General features: G+C 41.4%; 2 protein-coding genes across 10 annotated transcripts in view; one reads left to right on the forward strand and one right to left on the reverse strand.

Moving 5' to 3' along the window:
* atg9b (autophagy related 9B) overlaps window positions 1–23,621 on the forward strand; it is an 839,198-nt gene that overhangs the window by 441,654 nt on the left and 373,923 nt on the right. The window lies entirely within an intron of this gene.
* Window positions 1–23,621, reverse strand: part of obscnb (obscurin, cytoskeletal calmodulin and titin-interacting RhoGEF b) — a 345,273-nt gene that overhangs the window by 107,048 nt on the left and 214,604 nt on the right. For 7 of the 9 annotated variants that reach the window (XM_062517333.1, XM_062517305.1, XM_062517313.1 and 4 more), the window contains one exon: window positions 20,684–20,782. In XM_062517333.1, coding sequence (XP_062373317.1) covers window positions 20,684–20,782 — 99 coding nt within the window. The remainder of the gene's footprint in view (window positions 1–20,683; window positions 20,783–23,621) is intronic. The other 2 variants (XM_062517297.1, XM_062517289.1) reach the window with 1 other exon arrangement.

Genomic DNA, 23,621 nt, shown 5'->3' on the forward strand with positions numbered 1-23,621 from the left:
GCACTTAATTGGCTAAGTAAAACGGCACAGGAAACAAGCCCCTTGAAACGCCATGTTGAAGCCTGACAAAATCGTTCAATTTTGGCAATTTTCACTAGCCTAGCATTCCCATTGAAATGAATGGGGGCGGGACTTGTTCACTTTCTCCAGTTCTTATAATACCTCCATGGGCCAACTGCTCATCGAGCAGGATTTCTGAATTCCGCAAAACTGCGGAACTGCCCCCTTTGGTCGAGAACCAATCAACTATGAGCAGCTCCAACGGCTCTGGGTAGAGGCGTGTTTAAGGCAGAGGAAAGAGTGTTGTTATTGGTTTAAACTCGGCAAACCCCTTTCTGACATCGACCAGTAGCAAATCGAGGCACTTAAAGGAGGCGGGTCAACCAAGCGCTTGGAGAAACCGTTTAGCACAGGCTCTTGGTCAGACTAAAGTCTCGCAGAGCCTTGAAAGTTGATGGCAATCAGGCTAGGTGTGACCCACCCATCTAATCTGTATGCACCTGAAAGATCACTTGGCTGTGAAGAAATCGAACTTATTTGGAAGTGTTATGTTTTATTATGTTTACAAGATGCAGACTTCAAAAGTTTTCGATAGATATATAGTATGATTTTTTTTATACAGTTTGAAGACCTTTGAAAATAGGATTTTGTTAGGTTGTGTTTACACTTTATTTAGATAAAATATTTTTTTTTATTTACATTCACTTCACTCTGATTTTCTTATTGCTGAGGACTTCTAGATTATAACCATATGTGTCACTTTTGCATGGATGTTTTCAGTTAGACAAAAAAGTGGTAGCAAACTGCCTCAGAGTGTCTGAAAGGCCTCAGACCCTGAAGTGTTAAAGGGATAGTTCGGGTTTTAAGACACAAAGTTATATGGGTTCCCTGTCAGCAACGTTGTGCATCAGCACTGACTTACCCCCCGACAGCGTCCTGTGAGCCGAGATCCAGCCGGTTTTTGATCGTTTTTGATGCTGAAGAAAGTAGTCCGGCAAGTTTCTGGGGTCACGAAACTAAAGTGTTTTTCTTCTCAAAACCATATGCGTTCAACAGAGTGATATATTTGCACCACAAAAACGTTGTCCAGCTGTCAGTAGCGCGCAGTGATAGGAATCGCGAAAAATAAGTAAGTGATAACGAGGTTTGAATTTTTCCTGGACAACGTTTTTGTGGTGCAAATATATCACTCTTTTGAACGCATATGGTTTTGAGAAGAAAAACACTTTACTTTTGTGACCCCAGAAACTTGCCGGACTACTTTCTTCAGCATCAAAAACCGGCTGGATCTCGGCTCACAGGACGCTGTTGCGGGGTAAGTCAGTGCTGATGCACAACGTTGCTGACAGGGAACCCATATAACTTCGTGTCTTAAAACCCGAACTATCCCTTTAAGGAGGTCAGTCGGGAATCAGCACATAAAATCATTAAAAAAATAAAAATAAAAAAAAAAAGTCTAAGGCAACCCACCTTGTAAACCCTTCCATCAGAGTGGGTAAACTCCACAAAGTTGGAAACAAGCAATCATTATCCCAATTTTCGAGGCTGGCGCAAAGGACCAAGCAGGCAACTGTAGGCCAATCTCCATATTGCCTGCTCTTTCCAACATTTTTAGAAAAGATCACAGAAAAGCTAGAAGAGCATCACGAAAGAAACAAACTTATCTACTCCAAACAGTTTCAGGGTACTCCACAGAAATGGCTAACTGTTAGACAAGGTTTGTGTTATGGGAGCTGTGTTTACAGACACCATGAACCACAATATACTCTTGAATAAACTCACCACCTTCAACTTCTCTGAACATGCTATCGACTGGTTTGCATCATAACTGGAGCATAGAAAGCAATGTGTTAATCTAAACACTGAACTCTCAATGCCACTATAATCCACAATGGGTATCTCACATGACTCCATCTTGAGGCTTCTGCTCTTTAGTTTATAAATGAAAGATTTACAGACTTGCTGCCAGTCAGCCAACTGTCAAATGTATGCTGACGATAAAGTAGTAATTTATGCACCAGCTAGGACATCGAGTGCAGCAGCAGAGACCCGAGAACATGGAGGGTGTATCCCATAGCTCAAAGACAACCATCTGATGCTCAACTTCAAAGACTGTATCCAGGTGCCTCTCCATAAGAGGGAAAGCCAAGTGTACTATCAAAAAGGCCATGGAGGAAGTTGAATGAGATATTATTCTGGACGTCCAACTCAAATTCAATATAACAAACTCTGTAAGACTGTCTGGACAAACCTGAATCTATCGCATACCTGTCAAGGCAGCTTTACTGTTTTATCATGCCATGATACTCCCTCACTTATCCTACTGTGTTACTGTATGGGGCCAAGCCTCCCACACAGCAGTTAAACCCATCATATCATTCATACAGGCACGGAAAATAATGGATCAGAAACCAACAATTTAGCACCACTGTTTGATTGTACAGAAATACAAGCGTTTAAGTTTTGACAGCTGCATCAAGTTCTCTTTTCTTAAACGGACTTTTAAATGCATGTGACAGATCACACCGTGTCTGCCACGTAAGCTGGCGCATTCCCACCAGTGGAGAACAATGGGACCGGAGTTTAGGGTGGCATGCGATACTTAAGCATTATCGCACTCGTGGTCGTGGTGTTGTTGGCCAATATCGCCACGGCTGTGGTTCGCCGCAGGCACGAAGCCAAAGGCCTCAGCCGTGGCGATATTGGCCAACAACACCACGACCACGAGTGCGATAATGCTTTTATACAACAGTTCCATTGGCAACAAAAAAAAGATACCCGAGTGCATTTTTAGGAAGGATAATTATTATTTGCCATCGTTTTTTTTAAGCCCAGTTCCTCCGCTATGCGAAGTAGGCCTAGCTCAGAACGCTTGTGGTTGCTATGCAACTGCTAAGTCAAAGAACATGGAATCAAATCAAAGCGAAGAATCAACTGTCGCGGAATGATTATTAGCTGTGAGGAGTCACCAGTGGTGATATCGGTTAATATCACCACGGATAGAACGCGTCTCGTCCAATCAGATATTGCTAAATAGTTTGACCGGACCTAACTGTTGTATAAATACATACATACATATAGGACATAAAATAACATGTTGATAAAATGAGATGTTGATAAAATGCATAGGAAGAAAAGAAAAAGGAATGACTATGTATTGTGTCCTTTTTTTGTCCTTTGTGTCCAAATGCAGTTGTTTTGTTTTTATTGAGTAAAGATAAATCAACTTAACATAGCCCAATACAGTTTCACTGAGATTACTTGAAAAACAAAATGTAAAAAAATGATTTAGGAAAATTAATTAAAATGGTGGATATAGCGTTTTGGAAAAGAACTCTTCAAATGTTTTTTTGTTCGATATATTAAAGGTTGGGTACGGAATTCGCAAAACGGCCGGCAGATTTGGAACATATACAACCATAAGTCCCGCCCTCCATGCACGCACATTCATGCACAAACGAGAATTCAGATGCCCAGGCTAAATGAAATGCCAGCCTGGCGTCTACAGCACTATGAGCTCTAGTCTCCATACAATCGCTCACATCACCTCCAAAGGGTTGTAGGTAATAGTTCCACAAATCAGACAAGGTAGATGATGTTATAGCCTACATGGCAAAAGCACCTATAGTCTACCAGCCCTTTCGTTCGGAAATTCTAAAACAACGATGCATTTTAATACACCAAAATAACATTTGATATACCTTACATTTCAGTAGCCATAGGTGTGTATATTTGAACAGAATCTGGTTTGGTTCTTACCAGGGCGTTTATCTTCTGAAATATCCGAGTTTAGTGCTGGCCCGTTGTTTCGCCTATTCCGCTGTAGCTCCAAGCGGTTAAGTTTCGGTTTCATGTTTACAACTTCGAGTCACGGTAAAATGTAATTCTTATTTATTGCGTGGGTGATTGAGTTTCCGTAGGTATCCGCTGCCTTAGTTTGTATAGAAATGAAGTGACACATACAACTAGGGGGGGACATTATGGGACGTGCAGCAGGCCTAATTAGTTTCGTTTCAGCACTGACTCGCGGTCAACAGCTTTTGTGCTATGTGCATTGTGCACCATAGACATGATGTGCACGAAAGGGTCGCGTGCGTGGGGGGGAGGGGGAGGAGGAAGAGGAAGACCATTAGATTGACGAATGAGCTGTGAAATGATGGTATGGGGTTTAGAATTCTATTGGCTGGAGTTTTTCGAGCCCTGCCCGTTCCGCAGATGATTGACGTGTTTAATTTCCATTTCAGTGCTTCCAACTCAGTGGCTGTAAGTGGGTTATGAATAGGATTTCAAGCGATTTTGCAAAAATGGCCAAAAAAGCTAATTCCATACCCTACCTTTAATACAACAAAAAAACATATGTTCAACCTGGCTTTTTCCAATGGATAGACTCTTCGCATCAAAATATATGCAAATTAACACATATTTAATTACAGTACCCTCCAGAATTATTGGCACCCTTGGTAAAGTTGACTAAAAACAGGTATAAAAAAAAATTATTTATTGTAATTTCTCAATGAAACAAAATGAGGAAAAATCCAACATTGAAAGGAAGCAAATTATTTTGAGAAAAAGGAAAATCTCATAAATAAATAAATATTTTCATCCAGGACACTATGTACCCTGATAAAGTCCCCTTGGCCATTGGAATTAAAATAACCCCACATCATCACATACCTTTCACCATACCAAGAGATTGGCATGGTTTTATTTCAGTTAACCTATTAGCTGGTTTGAATTGCATTGAGCTCAATGAGAATGAAACCAGTTAATAGCCTAACTGAAATAAAACCATTATGATACATACTAATTCACAAACAAAATTGATGTCCTTAAAGATTAGATATTTTCTCATTTTTTCCATTTAAGGCATTAAAGAGATCCTATGCAACTTTTTCATAGTCATAAAATCGCTTAGAAATCGTTGTTTTGCTTGACTGACCAGTTTTATCGAAAACAGTCACATTTCCTCCCGCCCCTAGTGTCCCTCTCCGCTATTACAACCTTGCAACTTTCTGATAAACGATCGTTTGCTGTTTATATCTGGAAGTCAGAGACGCGAAAGGAACAAGAAGCACCATGCTTGCAATTTATATATTTATATATAGCCTATATATGTATAAATATACACGCTAAAGCTGTCAGGGAAGCTCTGCAGAGAAATATGTAAGCATAAAACGAGCGAAAACGAAAACCGAAACCGAAACCAGAGATGAAATCGCCAATCCTGCATTATTCCTCTTTAAGATCAATTTCCAAAAGACGATTTTATATAGTCAACTTTAGCATGTGTTCCAATACTTATGGAGGTAACTGTATTATTCTGAAATGTCTCCATTCAATAAACTAATGATGTTATTCCTATTCTGAACATATCCTGAAAAATTCAGCTTGTTACTAATTTGTTCCAGGTTTGACTCTCTTTTGAGCTAATGCTCTTGGGCTAAAGGGCAAACAGCAAAGGCTTACAAAAATACAGTACCCTCCAGAATTATTGGCACCCTTGGTAAGACTGACTAAAAACAGGTATTAAAAATCGTCTTTTGGAGGGTTTCCGGTTTGGCAAATGAGTGGATAAACGTGAAATCATAAGCTCCCGGCGTATGAAGTAATAAACCATCAAAAAGTCTAAATTCAAACGCGCAATCAGAGAGGGGATGAGTAGTAAAAGGGAACAGACCAAAAAAGAAACGGAGAAGAAACAAAGAGAGTGAGAAAAAATGGGGGATAGAAAGGAAGACCACAGGTCAGATGCAGCTAACGAAGACATGCTAGCTAGCATGAATGCTGGCTTCGACAACGTGTCTAAGCAGATTGTGACTAATAGCGAAGAAAACTGAAAAGAAATGAAAGACATTCGAGAGAGTATTCAAAATCTGGGAAGTATGTTGAGACAAGAACTAGCCACTTTTAATGAGGAGATGGGCAACAGGTTTGAGGCCATCGACAGGGGAATGGAAGCTCAGGGTAGAGATATTTTGGGCATTCAAGAGCGTGTGGTGGAAACCAAGGAATGGAACGCAGATTTGAAAGAAATTCTCGCCTCTTCCCTCAAGCAGCAAAGGAGGCTGCAGGAGAAGGTAAATGACTATGGCTTAGTTCACACTGGCAGTCGAAATCGGATGTCTTGCATATCCGATCAGAACCTGATCTATCTGACTGACTGTTCTCATTGCATATGGCAAGTGATCACATCTGATCACATCCGATCTTGGCGTGCAATGCTCAGATCCGATATAAATTACACACACCTGGATTCATTAGGTAGAGTTGTACACAACCAAGTCGTCATGGATGAAAGTGGATTTATATTTTATATTTTCCAACTTATTATGCGTAGCCGCGGCGCAAATACCTCGTCACCCTTAACGTTACAGTTTTCTATGTTTCACCATAAAATGATGACGTTGGTTTTTGTTTTGCTGGTAGCCCTGGCGCACGCGCTGAATCAATCAATCAATCACTTCCGTCACTCAGGATTACGTTGCAATTGTTTGTCGCAGTGCAAATGACGAAAGGGGCACGTTGAAATCCTATTCAAGTGGTTCGACTGTTCAGATTGAGTCATATCCGATAGTAAGTGATATTGAAACCACCTCCGTATGTGGTGCGAATCAGCATTGGAAAAATCGCATTTCATGCGGTTTTGTGCCGTTCAGACTACCCAAAATTCAAGCTAGATACAATCCAGATAAGCAAAAAATCGGATTTCGACTGCCAGTGTGAACTAAGCCTTAGAAGGGAGATCGAGAAGGAACAATATTCGAGTTTGGGGAGTACCAGAGGGCACAGAGAAGGATTCGACACTTGAAATATAGAGCATTTGATTCGCGAGGAGCTTAAACACGAGGAAGATGCTAATATACAACGAGCCCACAGAGCGTTGGCCCAGAGACCGGCACCAGACAAGAACCCCAGAGCTATCATTGTCAACTTTCTGCAGTACAAAACCAAAGAGGACATTCTCAAAAAGGCCTGGCAGACGAAAATCGAGATTGGGGGAAAGAGAGTGACGTTCGATCACGACTACTCGGCGGAAGAGAGTTCTAAAGGAAGAAGGGATCAGATTCCAGTCACCGCTAACGGCTTTGAAAGTCCACTGGCAAGGAGGCGTCAAGACCTACGGCAGTCCACAAGAAGCTGCGCAGGCAATGAAGGAGAAGGGAATGAAGGTGGATTGTCTGATAGAGGAACAACCGACGTTGCAGCAGCAGCTGGAGACTGCTTTCAAGTGGCGCAGAGTGGGAGACCAGGAGAACGACGTCGCTGGGAGAGCCAGGGAGGAACTGAGGCGGTTCTCTAGGAAGGAGTGAGAGGAGGCGAGCTTTGGTACTTTGGTAGAAATACGATCTTTGATATCTTCTAATTTTTTTATGTTGTTATTTTGGTATTCCTACTACTCATACTGTATTGGGCTGTTTTTCTGAAACATAATGTAGACTAGATAGCCTAGCCTACAGGCAATTTTTATTTGGACGAAGGATGAGGGGAAACTAACAGCTTGGACTAGGCTGCACTATGCCCACCCAGGTTTTTTTTTTTTTTTTTTTCCCCTCTCTAAGGATTATTGGTGGTATTCCATTCTCCATTATGTGGGAAAGTTTGGACAGGGTGGGTAAAGATATATCCCTAATGTTTTATGGGCTTTAAAATAATCACAAGGTCAAGGCTGGGAGTGATGGTTTGAGTAGGATATGTTGGACATTCTTAGCGAATACGGACTTCAGTTTGGAGAGTTTTCCATCGCTAAGGGGGGCCCTCTTACGAGAGGATTTCTCCCCTCCTCACCAACAGGGGAAATGGGGAGAGATAAAGAACCCCAGTTTATTATGGGAGATCACTTTTTTGTTTACTGTTATTCAGCTGTTGCTGATGGTTTTTGTGTGTCCATGTTTAGCTTATGGGTAATGAAAGTGCATTGGGGAACTGATGTATAATGCAGTGTGAGGATATTAAAGTGGTATCACAGAATGTGAATGGACTGAGTAGTCCAATTAAGAGGGGGAAGTTTAGGACCAAATTCAGAAAAGAAAAAACTCAGGTGCTTTTCTGCAGGAAACACATTTGTCTATAGAGGAACATGAAAAACTAAAGCGATTTGGGTATAACAACACATTTTATAGCACCTACCACAAGTACAGTAATAGGAGAGGGGTAGCCATATTAATAGCAAATTCAACCAAATTTGAACTTGAAAAAGAAATGTGTGATAGGGAGGGAAGGTATGTAATGGTAAAGGGGAAATTAGAGGGACATAGAGTGACACTGATCAATGTATATGCACCTCCTGATAGCAAGAAGGCCTTCTTTGAATCATTATTTGACATCAATGTACAACTAGAGGGGATCTTAATATGTGGAGGAGACTTCAATATGGTGATGAACTTTAATCTAGATACGACTAGTACAAAGAAGAATAGGACATGGCTTAATAGATATATGAGTATGCAACTGGTTGATTTGGGTATAATAGATGTTTGGAGAGACCTACATCCCTTGAGGAGAGACTATACACACTATTCAGACCCACATCAAATGTACTCACGGTTAGACTATTTCTTCATGACAAAGGGAGATATGCATAGGGTAGTGGACTGTAGAATAGGGGTAGCAGATTTATCAGACCATAACGCAGTCTACCTGACAATTAACCTAAACAAGAAAAGGAGGACTACAGTGTGGAGAATGAATGTGGGGGTACTGAATGACAAAGACCTGGTGGAAAGGACAAGAATGGATATAAATAGGTATATAGAGGAAAACGATAATGGGGAGGTTGACCCAGCCATTCTTTGGGATGCACTTAAGGCTGTTATTAGGGGGAATTTGATGACACAGACAACGCTACGCAAGAAATCCAGACAAGCACATTTTCAGACGCAAATTGGTTGCTTAAAAGACTTGGAGAGAAAACATAAGGCTACAAGTGACCCAGAGGTACTTAGACAAGTGAAAGAAACAAGGAAGAAAATTGATAATATCTTAATGTCAGAAGTGGAAAAGAAGGCTAGATTTGTCAAACAAACCTATTATGAGGGAGGCCCCAAAGCAAGCAGATTACTGGCTAGACGTATAAGAAAACAGCAAGCAATGAACACCATATACAAAATTAGAGACCCCCAAACTAATGATTTGCTTACTGAACCACTTGAAATAGAGAGAGTATTCAGGGAGTATTATCAAAACTTGTACACACAGCCAGCAATGGCAGATAAACATGATATGATCACTTCACTGTCAGCAGATGACTTTGCAACATTTTTCACTGAGAAAGTTGCTAAGATAAGTGCTCAGTTTGATGACCCTGTAAGAAGGACTCTGCCTGGCGTTAACAAGATGCTATCATTGGACTTTTTCTCTCCTCTTGATGAGGAAGCGGTCTCTCAACTGCTTCAGCGAAGCCGTCCAACAACATGCCCTTTGGATCCTGTCCCGTCTACTCTCCTGCAGTCTATAGCACCCGCTATTATACCGGCAGTCACACATGTATTTAATACTTCACTCAGTTCTGGAATAGTTCCTTCTTTTAAACAGGCAAGAATTACACCTTTGCTGAAGAAAAGTACACTTAATTCAACTGATGTGAAGAACTACAGACCGGTCTCCCTTCTTCCTTTCTTGTCAAAGGTTTTGGAGAAAGTGGTCTTCAAGCAAATGTGTGACTTCCTCTATCAGAATAACCTACTAGACCCTATGCAGTCTGGTTTCAAGAGTGGTCATTCTACTGAAACTGCTCTTCTATCTGTGACTGAAGCATTGAGAGTAGCCAAGTCCTCTGCTCAGTCATCAGTGTTAATTCTGTTAGATTTATCTGCAGCCTTTGATACGGTTAACCATGACATTCTCCTTTCTACACTATATGAACTGGGAATTTCTGGGAAAGCTCTTGACTGGTTCAAATCTTACCTTAAAGGGCGTTCTTTCAGCGTGTCTTGGCAGGGACAGATATCAAAGTCTCATGACCTCACTACAGGAGTCCCTCAAGGATCAGTATTAGGGCCCCTCCTTTTCTCTATTTACACCACTTCTTTAGGTAGGATTATTCGCTCTCATGGATTTGAATATCATTGCTATGCGGACGACACTCAACTTTTCCTATCCTTCCCACCTGAGGACTCTAGTGTTTCCCATCGGATCTCTGCATGCCTGAAGGATATTTCAATCTGGATGAAGGATCAGCACCTTCAGCTTAATCTTTCAAAAACTGAGCTCTTGGTGTTTCCAGCAAAAACAGCCATTCCCCAACAGATGAACATCCAGCTTGATTCATCCTCATTGACTCCAACTAGATCGGCACGTAACTTGGGTGTCATAATTGATGACCAACTTACTTTCTCTGAGCATGTTGCCTCAATTGCAAAGTCATGTCGGTACACCCTGTACAACATTAGGAAGATCAGACCTTATCTGACACAAGATTCCACTCAGCTTCTTGTACAGGCAATGGTTATCTCCAAGCTGGACTACTGCAATTCCCTGTTAGCTGGCCTACCTGCTTGCGTATTAAGACCACTACAGTTGATTCAGAATGCTGCAGCACGACTGGTCTTCAATCAGCCAAAGAGGACACATGTAACCCCTCTCCTAGTTACTCTCCACTGGCTCCCTATAGTAGCCAGAATTACATTTAAATCTCTCACTCTGGCCTATAGGACACTGACTGGATCTGCTCCTAGCTACTTCAGTTCTTTGATCAAGATGTACATTCCCAACCGCCCATTGCGATCTTCTGAGGAGCGTCTGTTATGTCGACAAACCATTCATGCTAGGTCAAACTGTAGATCCTATTCTTCAGTGGTTCCGTGTTGGTGGAATGAGTTGCCCAGTGCTCTCCGTTCCAGCAACAGTTTTGGATCTTTCAAGAGGGGTCTTAAGGCATATTTGTTTAATATGCACTTAGTCTTTTGAGCGTTTGTTATGTGTTATGGTTTGTATAATAGTATTGTTTTATTATAATTTGTCCATTGTTAGAATTTGACATTTATTCTGCTATTGTCCTTAAATTTAGCCATACCATACTATAGTTATTGTTATAATTAACTGAGTGACGTATTTGATTGCAATTCTCATTTCATTGTTTTATTTCTCATTAGGTTAGTGCTTAATTGATTGTTTATTGATAATATTGCTATTCTCCCTTTTTGTAATTGTTCACTGTTATTTAATTTGTATTGTTATTTATTTGTATGTCGCTTTGGACAAAGGCGTCTGCTAAATAACCATAACCATAACCATAACCAGGGCTGTACGCTAAGCTTTTTCACTAGGAGCACAGGTGCTCCTAAATGAAAAAGTTTAGGAGCACAGAAACGAATTTAGGAGCACTATGAAATTTCCTTGAAAACCTTCTTGCCTTAAGCAGGATACAGATCATTCACAGCAGTGGCAATAGTCTCTGCTCAAACACAGAAAATGGCTTGTCTTGTTTCTATTTCATATTTTGAATTCAGAATTTGTATACATTTTGTTATCAATTTATAGCATTTTAGGATCTGCATAATTACTTATAGCTTAAAATATTCAGTAAACTGAATACTTCATATTGATTACACTGTAATGATATTACAGGGGTGGTGTGTAGGTCTAATTGAGTGCCTGTCACTTTAAGATGTACGTGAACATAATTAGGTTTCATTCGGTTTTAGGAAAAGAGTCAAGCATAGTTCAAGGATACATCATGTTTTCATTAAATAACTTAAATGTTCAAAAAACGAACAAAGGTAAAGACAAATATTTCTGGTGTAATAGAAAAGATGAGTGTCCACTGTCCAGTAACGTTAACTTCTATGATTTAGGTAGCCTACCATGGCATGGCATCGTGAGTTGTCACTTTTTCCTTGGTCATGTTTAATTGGCTGGGTGCAACTTACTCTACCATGACTCGTCTTGGATTTTGGTAGGCTACATCTGTTATATCCAATGAGTGACAACCAGAGCTCAAAATAAAACGTTACGGTATTCTCCTGATAACGTTTGTGGAATGGAATTAATGTGAATGTAACCTCCATACAAAGACGCAGAGTGGCTATGCGCACATTTGCAATGAAAATGTTCCGCCTTTTTAAAGCAGGTGTAGCCTACACCAAATCGTAGTTAAATCCATCATTTAGACAACAGAATCAGTCGGATTTCTTTCATAGAAGTCAACCAGGCCTATGTCAAATGCAGGCTGGGGTGAAGCTACTGTAACACGGTTTCCACACCGTGTTTATCAACCGTGATAATAATAATATTTGAAATGAACACGGTAATTGTAGGCTATATAGTCAACATTCTTATCATGGTTTGCCGTTTCCACGGTAGGCTAATCGCTACAAAGTCACCAACTGATAATGAACAGATTGAAGAAAAAGAAGAATGGTTTTGGAGTGACATTTGCGTGTGTGAGAGACAGCGAGGTTGATGCTGAAAGCGTGAGTTTCCAGCCAGGAGCGTTAGAGTTGTCAACTATGAAATTTGTATACAGATGCGCGAAAATTGTAGTACTTTGATCCACTTGGTGTGGATTTTTAGGAGCAAAATGCGAATAAAAGGGTTGAATTCAGTACTCGCACCTGTGCTCCCATTTCATATTTTCAATTAGCACTAATATATATTTACTCGCATTTGCGACGAGGTGCTCGCAGCGTACAGCCCTGACCATAACCATAACCATATGAGAAACTTCCTGGATAGGCTGGATCTACCATCAATAGGGAAAGAGCAGAATACATTATTGACTGCTGACATCACTGAAGAGGAAATGGAGAGGGCAATATCTAGGATGAAGAACAATAAGTCTCCTGGCAGTGATGGATTCCCCTCAGAATTTTATAAAACATTTAGGCAAGAGTTGACCCAGGTATTGTTGGCCTCATTTAGACATACAATTAAAGAAGGGAAAATCCCACCCTCATGGAGGGAGGCCATCATCACGACCATACCCAAGGAGGGCAAGGATAAAGAGCACTGTAGCAGTTATAGTCCACATTTAGTACTGATATTGGTCTATAAGATGTACACCTCAATAATCTCCAAAAGATGAGACATTCATGACTGACATTATAGACGAAGACCAGACTGGCTTTATTAAAGGTAGACAGACACAGGACAATATTAGGAGGATGATACACATTGTAGAAGAGACTCAACAAACAAACAAAAGTGCAATTTTAGTTAGTGTAGACGCAGAGAAAGCTTTTGACAGTGTCAATTGGACTTGGATAGAAATAATTAAGATGAATGTACTACCGAGACTACTGTACCTGTTCCAAACCCTGCCAGTAATGATACCACAGAAACAGTTTATGGAGTGGGATAGATGGATATCCAGGTTCATTTGGGGGGGTAGGAGGCCAAGGATTCGATTTAGCACCATGCAGCTCCCCAAAGACAAAGGGGGCATGGCAGTACCAAAACTACAAGACTACTTCTATGCTGCACAGCTCAGGGCTGTCACTTGCTGGTGTAATAGAGAATATATAGCTAGATGGAAGGATATAGAAATGAAGGTAGGGGCTAGCCCAGTACAAATATTAATAACAGATAGGGAACGGTTTAAGAGGGAAGAGGGATTGTTGGACCCAGTAGTTAAAGTCACATTGGGGATTTGGTACATAGTAGTGAGAAAGTATGGGCTACAGACTGAAGTAAAGATCCTGAGGTGGTAAACCCATGACACAAGATTCAAACCAGGAATAAGAGATTGGGGCTTTGAGAGATGGGCACACAGGGGTATTACAGCAATATGTACACTAGTTGAGAAAGGGGAAATGCAGAGCTTCCAGGCTTTAAGGGAGAAATTTGATCTGGAGGCAAATTAACTTTTTAGATATTTTCAGGTGAGGGATTATTATTTGAAAGAAATAAAGTTAGAAGAACCCCAACAACAGAATATGATTATTAAAATAATGGTAAATGCATATGAAGGAAGAAAATGTAGAGTAATTTCAGCCCTATACCAGGCTCTTGGTGCCAGTGAGAGTAATTCAACTGCCTATATTAAAGAAAAATGGGAAAAAGAGCCTAGTGTAGAAATAACTGAAGATGATTGGTATAATGTGTGCAGGGTTCAACACTCTGTCACTGGTTCAAGGGTATGGCGAGAATTTGGGTGGAAGAACATTATATTGTTTTTTATAACACCAAAGACTAAGGGGAGATATGCACCAGATCAGAAATCATGTTGGAGGATGTGTGGTCAAGCGGAGGCAGACCATACTCGTGTGTTTTGGAAATGTCAAAAGATGGAAGGATATTGGGAGGGAGTGTTGAGTGTGCTGAGGGAGATACTGGGATATGACATACCCAAGACTTGTTTGGTATTGTATCTAGGGAACATTTCACAAGAAGAGGTACAAGGGAGAGATGAATATCTGGTGAAAGTATTACTGGTGGCTAGTAGGAAGGCAATTACAAGGGCCTGGTATAAGATAGACCCCCCAACTAGAGAACAGTGGCTGAGCATAGTAAAAGAGATCTATGATATGGAGAGGTTCATACATACCTTGAGAATGAGGGAGGAACAGTTTCAAGGGAAATGGGAGAAGTGGCATTACTACAGATTGCTGGGGGGTGAGGATGATACCACAACTAAACAGGGGGAAAAAACTGCTGCATTGTGACTGAATGGAAGGACCTATAAGCTGTTAATGGAAGAGTTGTTATGTTTTGTCTTGTGGTTTTTGTTTGTTTGTTTGTTTGTTTTTTCTCTGAAAAAAAAATATGTATTACTGTATTGAAATGAAACAATTCCAAATAAATTTTAAAAAAAAGGAAAAAAAAAAAATCATCTTTTGGCGATTTTGTAACTTCACAATGAAAACTATAAGGAAATATCCAACCTTGAAAAGAAGCAAATTTACTCTAAGAAATGAAAAAAATACCTCATTAAGAAATGAGTTTATCAACAACAATACTGTGCTAAGACTCCCTTTCCCAATAAAACAGCTCAAAATATTCTCCTGACATCTCACAAAGCTAGATTATACAAAGCAAGGGATTTGAGACTATTCCTACAAAGTCTCTCCCGATCATCCAGATTCCTAAACCCTCACTTGCGCATTCACCTCTTTGTGCTGAGTTTAGATCAGGTACTGATATGGCAATGGCAGAATCTTGATTTTGTGTAAAGTAAACCATTTTTATTCTGATGTGGACATATGTTTTGGACCTGAAGAATAATTAAACCATTTTTATTCTGATGTGGACATATGTTTTGGACCTGAAGAATAAGTCAATGACCCACGATTAATGTCTTGGCAGATATTTTCATTGAAAATATTATTATTTTTCTTGAAAAGGTACCCATGGCCTTTGGAATAACAGCCCCACAATATCACAGACCCTTCACCAGAATTCTCATTAGGCATAGGGTTTTCATTATAGTCATTCTTGTATGTACACCAAACCCACCAAGAGCCCATCTGACAATAATCAATGATTTCAGAAATAGTCAGTGTAGCATTCAGTGACTCTTACCATTTACATCTGTAATCAAATAACAGGAAAGGCTTTTATCTGATATTTCCTCTAAATAATCAATTAGCGAGGTCACTTTTGAAGATGCTTTTGGAGGCTTGGTGACCCCAAGATGATATTTTGCCTCTATTACCATTCTCCTCACTGTGTGTGGGGGTAATATAAACATGATTCTGTTACATTTTATAAAAATAGATTGTCTAGTCAATAATTCAACTGTTGAACTCTGCCAATTTGTGTTTGTGTTAAAACTCTGTATCTCTTTTTGAGATTCCTTTTTCTCATAATGAGGAAGGTTGGATTTTTCCTCATTGTTTTCATTGTAAGATGACAATGAGTCACCAAAGAATGATTTCTTATACTGTAGTGAACGGGTTTTAATATGTAATGAGCGCGCATGCACGGATGTTCAGATGTGGATATTGCCTCAGTAAAGAGTTGACGTTACGTCTTGGTTTCTGGTCAATTACTTATATAAATAAGTATAATACATTACAACACATGGTGTCAGAAGTCGTCGTCCTCGCCTCTGTGATAAAAATCAACTATCCGACGCAACTGGCTGGAATGTTTGGTGTGGTTTGCTTAGACTACATGAAGATCACTTCCAAAATCGCCTAAAACTAGCAGAGCTAACGTGAAGCTCCGTTGATACACCGTCAGTCAGGAAGCTTCAAAAGGTAATGCAAAATGGATTCTCTGTTTTCCATAAATCCACCTGAGGCATTTGACTTTGGAGACTTTGGTAGTTGGCCTAATTGGATCCGACGTTTTGAAAGATTCCGCATAGCGGCAGGACTTAATACAAAAAGTCAAGAGTATCAAGTTAACTCGCTAGTATACACTATGGGAGACATGGCGGATGACGTGATGAACACGTTAGCACTGTCAGAGGAGGACAAGAAAACGTATGACAAAGTAAAGGAAGCATTCGATAAACATTTCATTTGCAAGCATAACGTGATCTACGAGAGAGCTAAATTCAACAAACATCGCCAGGAGCCTGGTGAGACAGCTGAGGCGTTTATTACAGCTGTGCATAAACTGGCTGAGCATTGTCAGTATGGAATTCTCCGAGATGAGATGATCAGAGACCGCCTTGTCGTAGGTATTAAAGACCATGCACTTTCAGAGAAGTTACAGCTAGATTCTGAGTTAACCCTTGTGAAGGCTATGACGAAAATACGACAAAGTGAAGAAATAAAAAAACAACAGCCTGTATTAAGAAGTAGCATTAACGGCACTGAAGCAAACATGGATGTAGTTAGATTTAAGTTCAAACAGACATTCTCTCCACATGAGAAAAGTGGTGTTAAACCCAAGGACAGAACTGTGCAAAATAGTTCAAATGATAATTGTGGTAGATGTGGAAGGACACATGAAAGCTCACTCAATGCATGTCCCGCGCGCATGGCTGAGTGCAACAAATGTAAGAAAAGAGGGCATTTCGCTGCTGTCTGTAAGACTAAAATGAGAGTAGAGGAAATGAAGGAAAGTGACTTTGATGAAAGTGTAGAGTCATTGTTCCTGGGCACAGTGAATTTGACAAAATCCAAAACATTTTGGCAGAAGTCGATTGCAGTAAATGGTCAGCAAATGATGTTCAAGCTGGACACGGGCGCTGCAGTGACAGCTATCCCGGCACGTTTATACTCACAAAAGCTACATGGTGAGCCAAACGGTTGTGTGGACCAAGTAATGTTCCCATAGAGGTTAATGGACATTTTATGGCGGAGATTAGCCATAATGGAGCTTCAGTGAAGCAATATGTATATGTTGTGCCAGGCTTAGTGACTCCTCTGCTGGGATTACCAGCAATACAAGACCTCTGCCTGCTCAGTCCAGTCCAGGTTATCACAACAACGGAAACAAGCTACAGAGAACAATATCCAAGAGTTTTCACTGGCTTAGGTAAACTAGAGGGAGAATACAAAATTAAACTGATGGACAATGCCTCTCCCTTTGCCCTCGCTGTGCCACGTCGTGTGCCATTGCCCTTAAGGGGAAAAGTCCAAGAGGAGTTGAAAAGGATGGAAGAGATGGGCGTTATTTCTCCCATAGAGGAAGCTACAGAATGGTGCTCTGGAATGGTTGTAGTACCAAAACCTAATGGAAAAATTAGAATATGTGTCGACCTAACCCGCCTGAATGAAAATGTGTGCAGGGAGCGACATATTCTTCCAGCAGTTGATGAGACGCTAGCTAAACTGGCCAGAGCTAGAACTTTTTCCAAGCTGGATGCCACTGCTGGTTTTTGGCAGGTACCTTTGCACAAAGCTTCAGCCCCACTCACCACCTTCATCACGCCCTTTGGTCGTTATTGCTTTAATCGCCTCCCTTTTGGAATATCATCTGCTCCAGAGCATTTTCAGAAAAGGTTGACGCAGATGCTTGACGGACTTGAGGGAACATTGTGTCATGCTGATGACATCCTGGTATTCGGTGCCACACCCAAAGAACATGATGAGAGGGTGCATAAGGTGTTGCAGAGACTGCAGCAGCGTGGCCTTACTCTAAATGACAAATGCAGGTTAAATTCCTCGGACATGTTGTGCAAAAGGCATACAGGCAGATCCTGAGAAGATCAGGGCAATTAGAGAGATGCCACCACCGAAAGATGTGTCCGACGTAAAACGCTTCATGGGGATGGTCAACTATGTAGGAAAATTCTCGCCTAACATCGCAGAGCTCACAGGGCCAATCAGAGAACTCCTGAGGGCGGAAAACGTGGACATGGGGAACAGCGCAGCAATGTGCGTTTGATAGGGTGAAAGAAGAACTCAGCTCCTCTGCAGTCCTTGCCCAGTACAGTCCAAAGAAACCGACAAGGGTCTCAGCAGATGCCTCTTCTTACGGATTAGGAGGGGTCTTATCTCAGCTTCAGGACTCGGGAGAGTGGAGGTCAGTGGCTTTCATATCTCGCAGCATGTCTGAAACAGAGCGCAGATATGCCCAAATCGAAAAGGAGGCCCTGGCAGTCACCTGGGCCTGCGAAAGATTTCAGACTTACCTCCTTGGTCTGCACTTTGTGATGCGAACAGACCACAAACCATTAATCAGTCTCCTCAGTTCAAGGCCGCTTGATGATGTCCCACCTCGTATCATGCGCTTCAGATTACGACAGATTTCTCCTACACAATCATACGCGTACCAGGAAAAAATCTGGTAGCAGCAGATGCTTTATCAAGAGCACCACTCCAGTCTACAGCAACAGAGGAAGACCTTGTGCTTAAGAACGATGTGAGAGCTCATATCCATGAGGTCATTCAGCAACTCCCGGCCTCACCTGAGAAATTGCTGCAAATAAGGAGAGCACAGGAAGAAGATCCAGTGTGTAAGCAGCTGTCTTACTTGATCCACACAGGGTGGAAAAGACTCTGTTCGGCACCACAGTTAAAAGCCTTCTGGCAATACAGAAACTACCTGCTGATGGTGGATGGCCTGTTGATGAAGGGAAATAGAATACTGATTCTATTAAGTATGCAAAAGGACATCTTGGACAAGCTTCATCAGGGTCACCAAGGCATGGTGAAATGCATGGCCAGGGCCCACGAAGCAGTGTGGTGGCCAGGGCTGACTACACAGATTAGAGAGAAAGTACGTCAGTGTGAAATTTGTGCTAAAGAGAGCCAAAATGCCACAGAACCACTGATGTCCACACCCTTGCCTTCACGCCCTTGGGAGCGGCTAGCAGCTGACTTATTCGAATGGAAGAAGGGTCAGTATTTAGTAGTCATTGATTACTATTCGCGTTACATTGAAGTTTCCAATCTTACACGCACTTCAGCAACAGCTGTGATTGAGAAAATGAAAGCCATCTTTAGCCGCCACGGAGTGCCTGATACACTCATCACAGACAACGGACCACAGTTTGCTGCCACAGAGTTTGCAGATTTTGCTAAGGATTACAACTTTCAACATGTAACCAGTAGCCCCCGTTACCCGCAAAGCAATGGGGAAGCTGAACGGGCAGTAAAAACGGTCAAAGGCTTGCTGCAGAAGAGTGTGGACCCTCACAAAACGCTTATGGCATACAGAGCAACTCCTCTTGCCCATGGATTATCACCAGCACAGCTCCTGATGGGGCGCAACATCCAAACATCCCTTCCGGTAAGTCCAAACACCCTCAAACCAGCCTGGCCAGACTTGACAGCTTTCGAGTTGAAAGACCAGGAGCTTAAAAGACAGCAGGCTGAGGGATACAATAGACGACACAGAGCACGGGAGACACCACCACTCAAGCCAGGTCAGAAAGTTTGGATACGGAACATACCACACACAGGAGTAGTCTCTGGTTCAGCAGCGACACCACGGTCGTATGAGATTCAAACCTCCACAGGCAGTCTTCGACGAAACCGTTCTCATCTGAGAGTGGTGCCTTCTCCATCTAGAGACCAGCCAGACTCTGGACAACACACCAGGGTTGGCAGGGAAGTCAAGCCTGTTAAAAGACTGAACTTGCAGCTTAGTGTTGTGTGTGTAGACGGAGCAGAATAACCTCCATACCACAACAGAGAGGATCAGGCAGTCTACCCTACCTCTCAGTTAGGTACTTGTTTTGATGAGTTCATGTATAAAAAACAAAAAAAAACAAACAAAAAAAAAAGATGTGAAATGGGTGTCTAGATGTAACAGAAGTTAATTTAACCAGTTTATTTGTGTTCATGTTTACAGAGATGTTGTAGGTGCCATCTGTTCCCCTGCCTTGATGGTGAAATCAGCATTAGACTTTATTAACAGATGATTTGAGTTTTTTACAAAGATCTTGAAAGTATTAGGTAAAAGGGGGAGATGTAGTGAACGGGTTTTAATATGTAATGAGCGCGCATGCGCGGATGTTCAGATGTGGATATTGCCTCAGTAAAGAGTTGACGTTATGTCTTGGTTTCTGGTCCATTACTTATATAAATAAGTATAATACATTACAACACATATACCGTTTTTTAGTCAACTTTATCAAGGGTGCCAATAATTTAGGGCACTGTAGCAGGGTAAGCATACTACAGTGCAAAAAGAGGAAGAATAAACTGTAAACGATCATGCAGGTTCCTGAGGCAACTATATGACACAGTCCATGTGACTCCTATTTTCATTACAGTTTGGTTGGAGTGGGTTCGGTGTAATAATATACATGCCTGCAACAATATACCAAGGGATACTCTAAAGTGATTTGACTGAAAAAGAACCCCGTAATGGTGATTTAAAGCATACAAAGTATGTACTGTACCTTCTATGGTCTTAGATGACTCAGCCTCTAGGTAGGAAGTCTTGGTGAGTTGAGACTTGATGCTGTGTACTTGTTCGGTTACAGACACTGTCATCTCTGCTAGGAAAACAAAAGGGTAAATCACTACCTTTCTTAGAAATTGATTTTACAGCAAATGCTCATCTTCTTTTTTCATATCATCTTAAGCCTACCTTACATTGACAGACTTTGCAAAGATTTGGAAAAGATTTTTTAAAGACTACAGTCTCAGACCCTCTCACATCTAAAGACAATTCATTGAGTTTTTAGTCACAGTCTAGTCACAGGCCAGTCTCAGATTAGGATTTTGCAAAGACTGTGGGTCACTATTTACAAGACTGCTGCTAGATTCCTTCAAATTATTTCCATCGTGCAATAGGCTACACGTCATCATTAACAGGAAATCACATGATAGCCTACTCATATCAAAGTATTTTTTTCGCGTTTCTGCAGCATTGTTTGATGTGTGACATCACTAACAGATATAGAGTTGTTCTGTCTCGTAGAATAGCCGACTAATAAATGATAAGAAATGAAATAACAAATAATCATATAGGCTACAGCTGTCGCCTATTTTGCCCCTTCCTGTTTTCGTGTTCGCGAGAGGTTACTATTGGTTTTTAATGTTCCATCACTATTTGCATGAGCCACGACTGAAAAGACTTCCGATAATATCAAACATGTTTGATATTGTCGTAACGGCAAAACTAGAGAAAGACTGCCTCCGACGGACTTAAAACCGCTAAGATTGGCACCTTACACTAAACGATTTAGATGACGGGAGCGCGCTGCGATTCTAGCACAACTCTCAAGATTTCCGCCCGATTTTGGAAATTTAGTCGCCGACTGTTAAAACAGGCCAAAATCGTGCAATGTAAGCCAGCCTTTAATCAAACATTTCCAAATAAAACAGGAACAGGTATTTATCTCACTAAAGCCTACCTTACATTGCCAGACTTTGCAAAGATTTGGAAAAGATTTTTGAAAGACTACAGTCTCAGACCCTCTCACATCTAAAGACAATTCATTGAGTTTTTAGTCACAGACTAGTCACAGGCCAGTCTCAGATTAGGATTTTGCAAAGACTGTGGTCACTATTTACAAGACTGCTGCTAGATTCCTTCAAATTATTTCCATCGTGCACTAGGCTATACGTCATCATCAACAGGAACTCACATGATAGGCTACTCATATCAAAGTCGTTTCTGCAGCATTGTTTGATAGTGTGACATCACTAACAGATATAGAGTTGTTCTGTCACGTAGAATAGCCGACTAAAGCCTACCTTACACTGACAAGATTTGGGAAAGATTCTTGAAAGATTGTAGTCTTTTAACTAATGCCCCTCATTCAGACTTTACTCAAAAGACTACAGTCTTTCAAGAATCTTTCCCAAATCTTGTCAGTGTAAGGTAGGCTTAATAAATTATAAGAAATGAAATAACAAGTAATCACACAGGCTACAGCTGTCGCCTATTTTGCCCCTTCCGTTTTCGTGTTCGTCGACCGAGGTCACTATTGGTTTTTAATGTTCACGTCACTATTTGCATGAGCCACGACTGAAAAGACTTACGATAATATCAAACATGTTTGATATTGTCGTAACGGCAAAACTAGAAAAAGACTGACTCCGACGGACTTAAAACCGCTAAGATTGGCACCTTACACTGAACGATTTAGATGACGGGAGCGCGCCGAGATTCTAGTACAACTGGCAAGATTTCCGCCCGATTTTGGAAAAGTAGTCGCCGACTGTTAAAACACACCAAAATCGTGCAATGTAAGCCAGCCTTAAGCTGCACAGTCTGGGGCAGTTTGGTTGGAGTCATGGCCGTAACTACCATTGAGGACACCGAGGTCATGTCCTCGGTATTTTCTTCTTCAAGTTTCGTTTTTATAAGTGTTATACTTTAAAGTCTTCTTCCGTATTGAACTGATACGGAACGCTCTTTGTTCCGTATTTAAGAAACTGCCCAATGCACACACGCTACAATGAAAAGCACAAAAAAAAACCTGAACATAGGCTATACACCCTAGTAATGACACTTGTGCAGCGTTTCTCAAACTATGGGCCGCGCAACGTGGAGACTGCTGGTCAGCGAAGTATAGAGTGAAATTAGGCCCGGTGCTTCACCTGATAATTTGCTGCGCAAACAACCGCGGACCGACAGAAAAAGAAAGCAAACGTTGCTGCAATCAGGAGGAAATGCTTGCTAATTTGATGTGATTAAACATAGAGCCATACAATTAAGCGGTGGTATGAACGTTCATTGAATGCATGTGTAGTAGGATGGACTGACTGCTGCCCCTGTGTCTTCCCTCTGGCCTGTCAATTGGCTAACGAGGGGCGGGGCAGTGACCTTAATTGGTTAACTGGCCAAGTGCAGCCTATTTAAAGAGCTTGGTGGCTAGCAACAGTGGAGGTTCTGCTGCAAGAAGGTGTGTGAGCACACCAGAGCCTTCCACCAGGTATGAAATCTTTTTGAGTGTTTGTTTGTATTAGTTTTTGTCATTGTGGTTAATGTTTATCGTTTTATGTACTGTAGCTGGGTGCCCTGCCTGTCCGGACCACGGCAGGGGTGATGTTGCCTGCTTCTCCGGACTGCTACAGTTGGTCAGGCTGCTGTCTTGTCTTCATTTAGTTTTGTTTGATTTGATTTACTATTTTGTCCCAGTTACTTTTGGTTTGATTGTCTTTGTCTGTTGTCTTTCTTTTGTGAGCAGGCAGAGTGTTAATGGGGGGGGGGGCCTAGTCACCTGCTGGGGAACCAGAGTAATTGCACGTGTGTGTACTGAGAGTTGCTTGCTGTGGAGAGCTGCACTGCTGCTTAACACTTTCATACTGTAGAGTTGCTGTGTTTGGTATGAACTTGTCACCATTGATATTAGCCTGCCCCCTCAGGCAAGCTCTGTCTGCCTC

The sequence above is a fragment of the Sardina pilchardus genome, chromosome 2, assembly GCF_963854185.1.
Source record: "Sardina pilchardus chromosome 2, fSarPil1.1, whole genome shotgun sequence".
NCBI lineage: Eukaryota > Metazoa > Chordata > Actinopteri > Clupeiformes > Clupeidae > Sardina > Sardina pilchardus.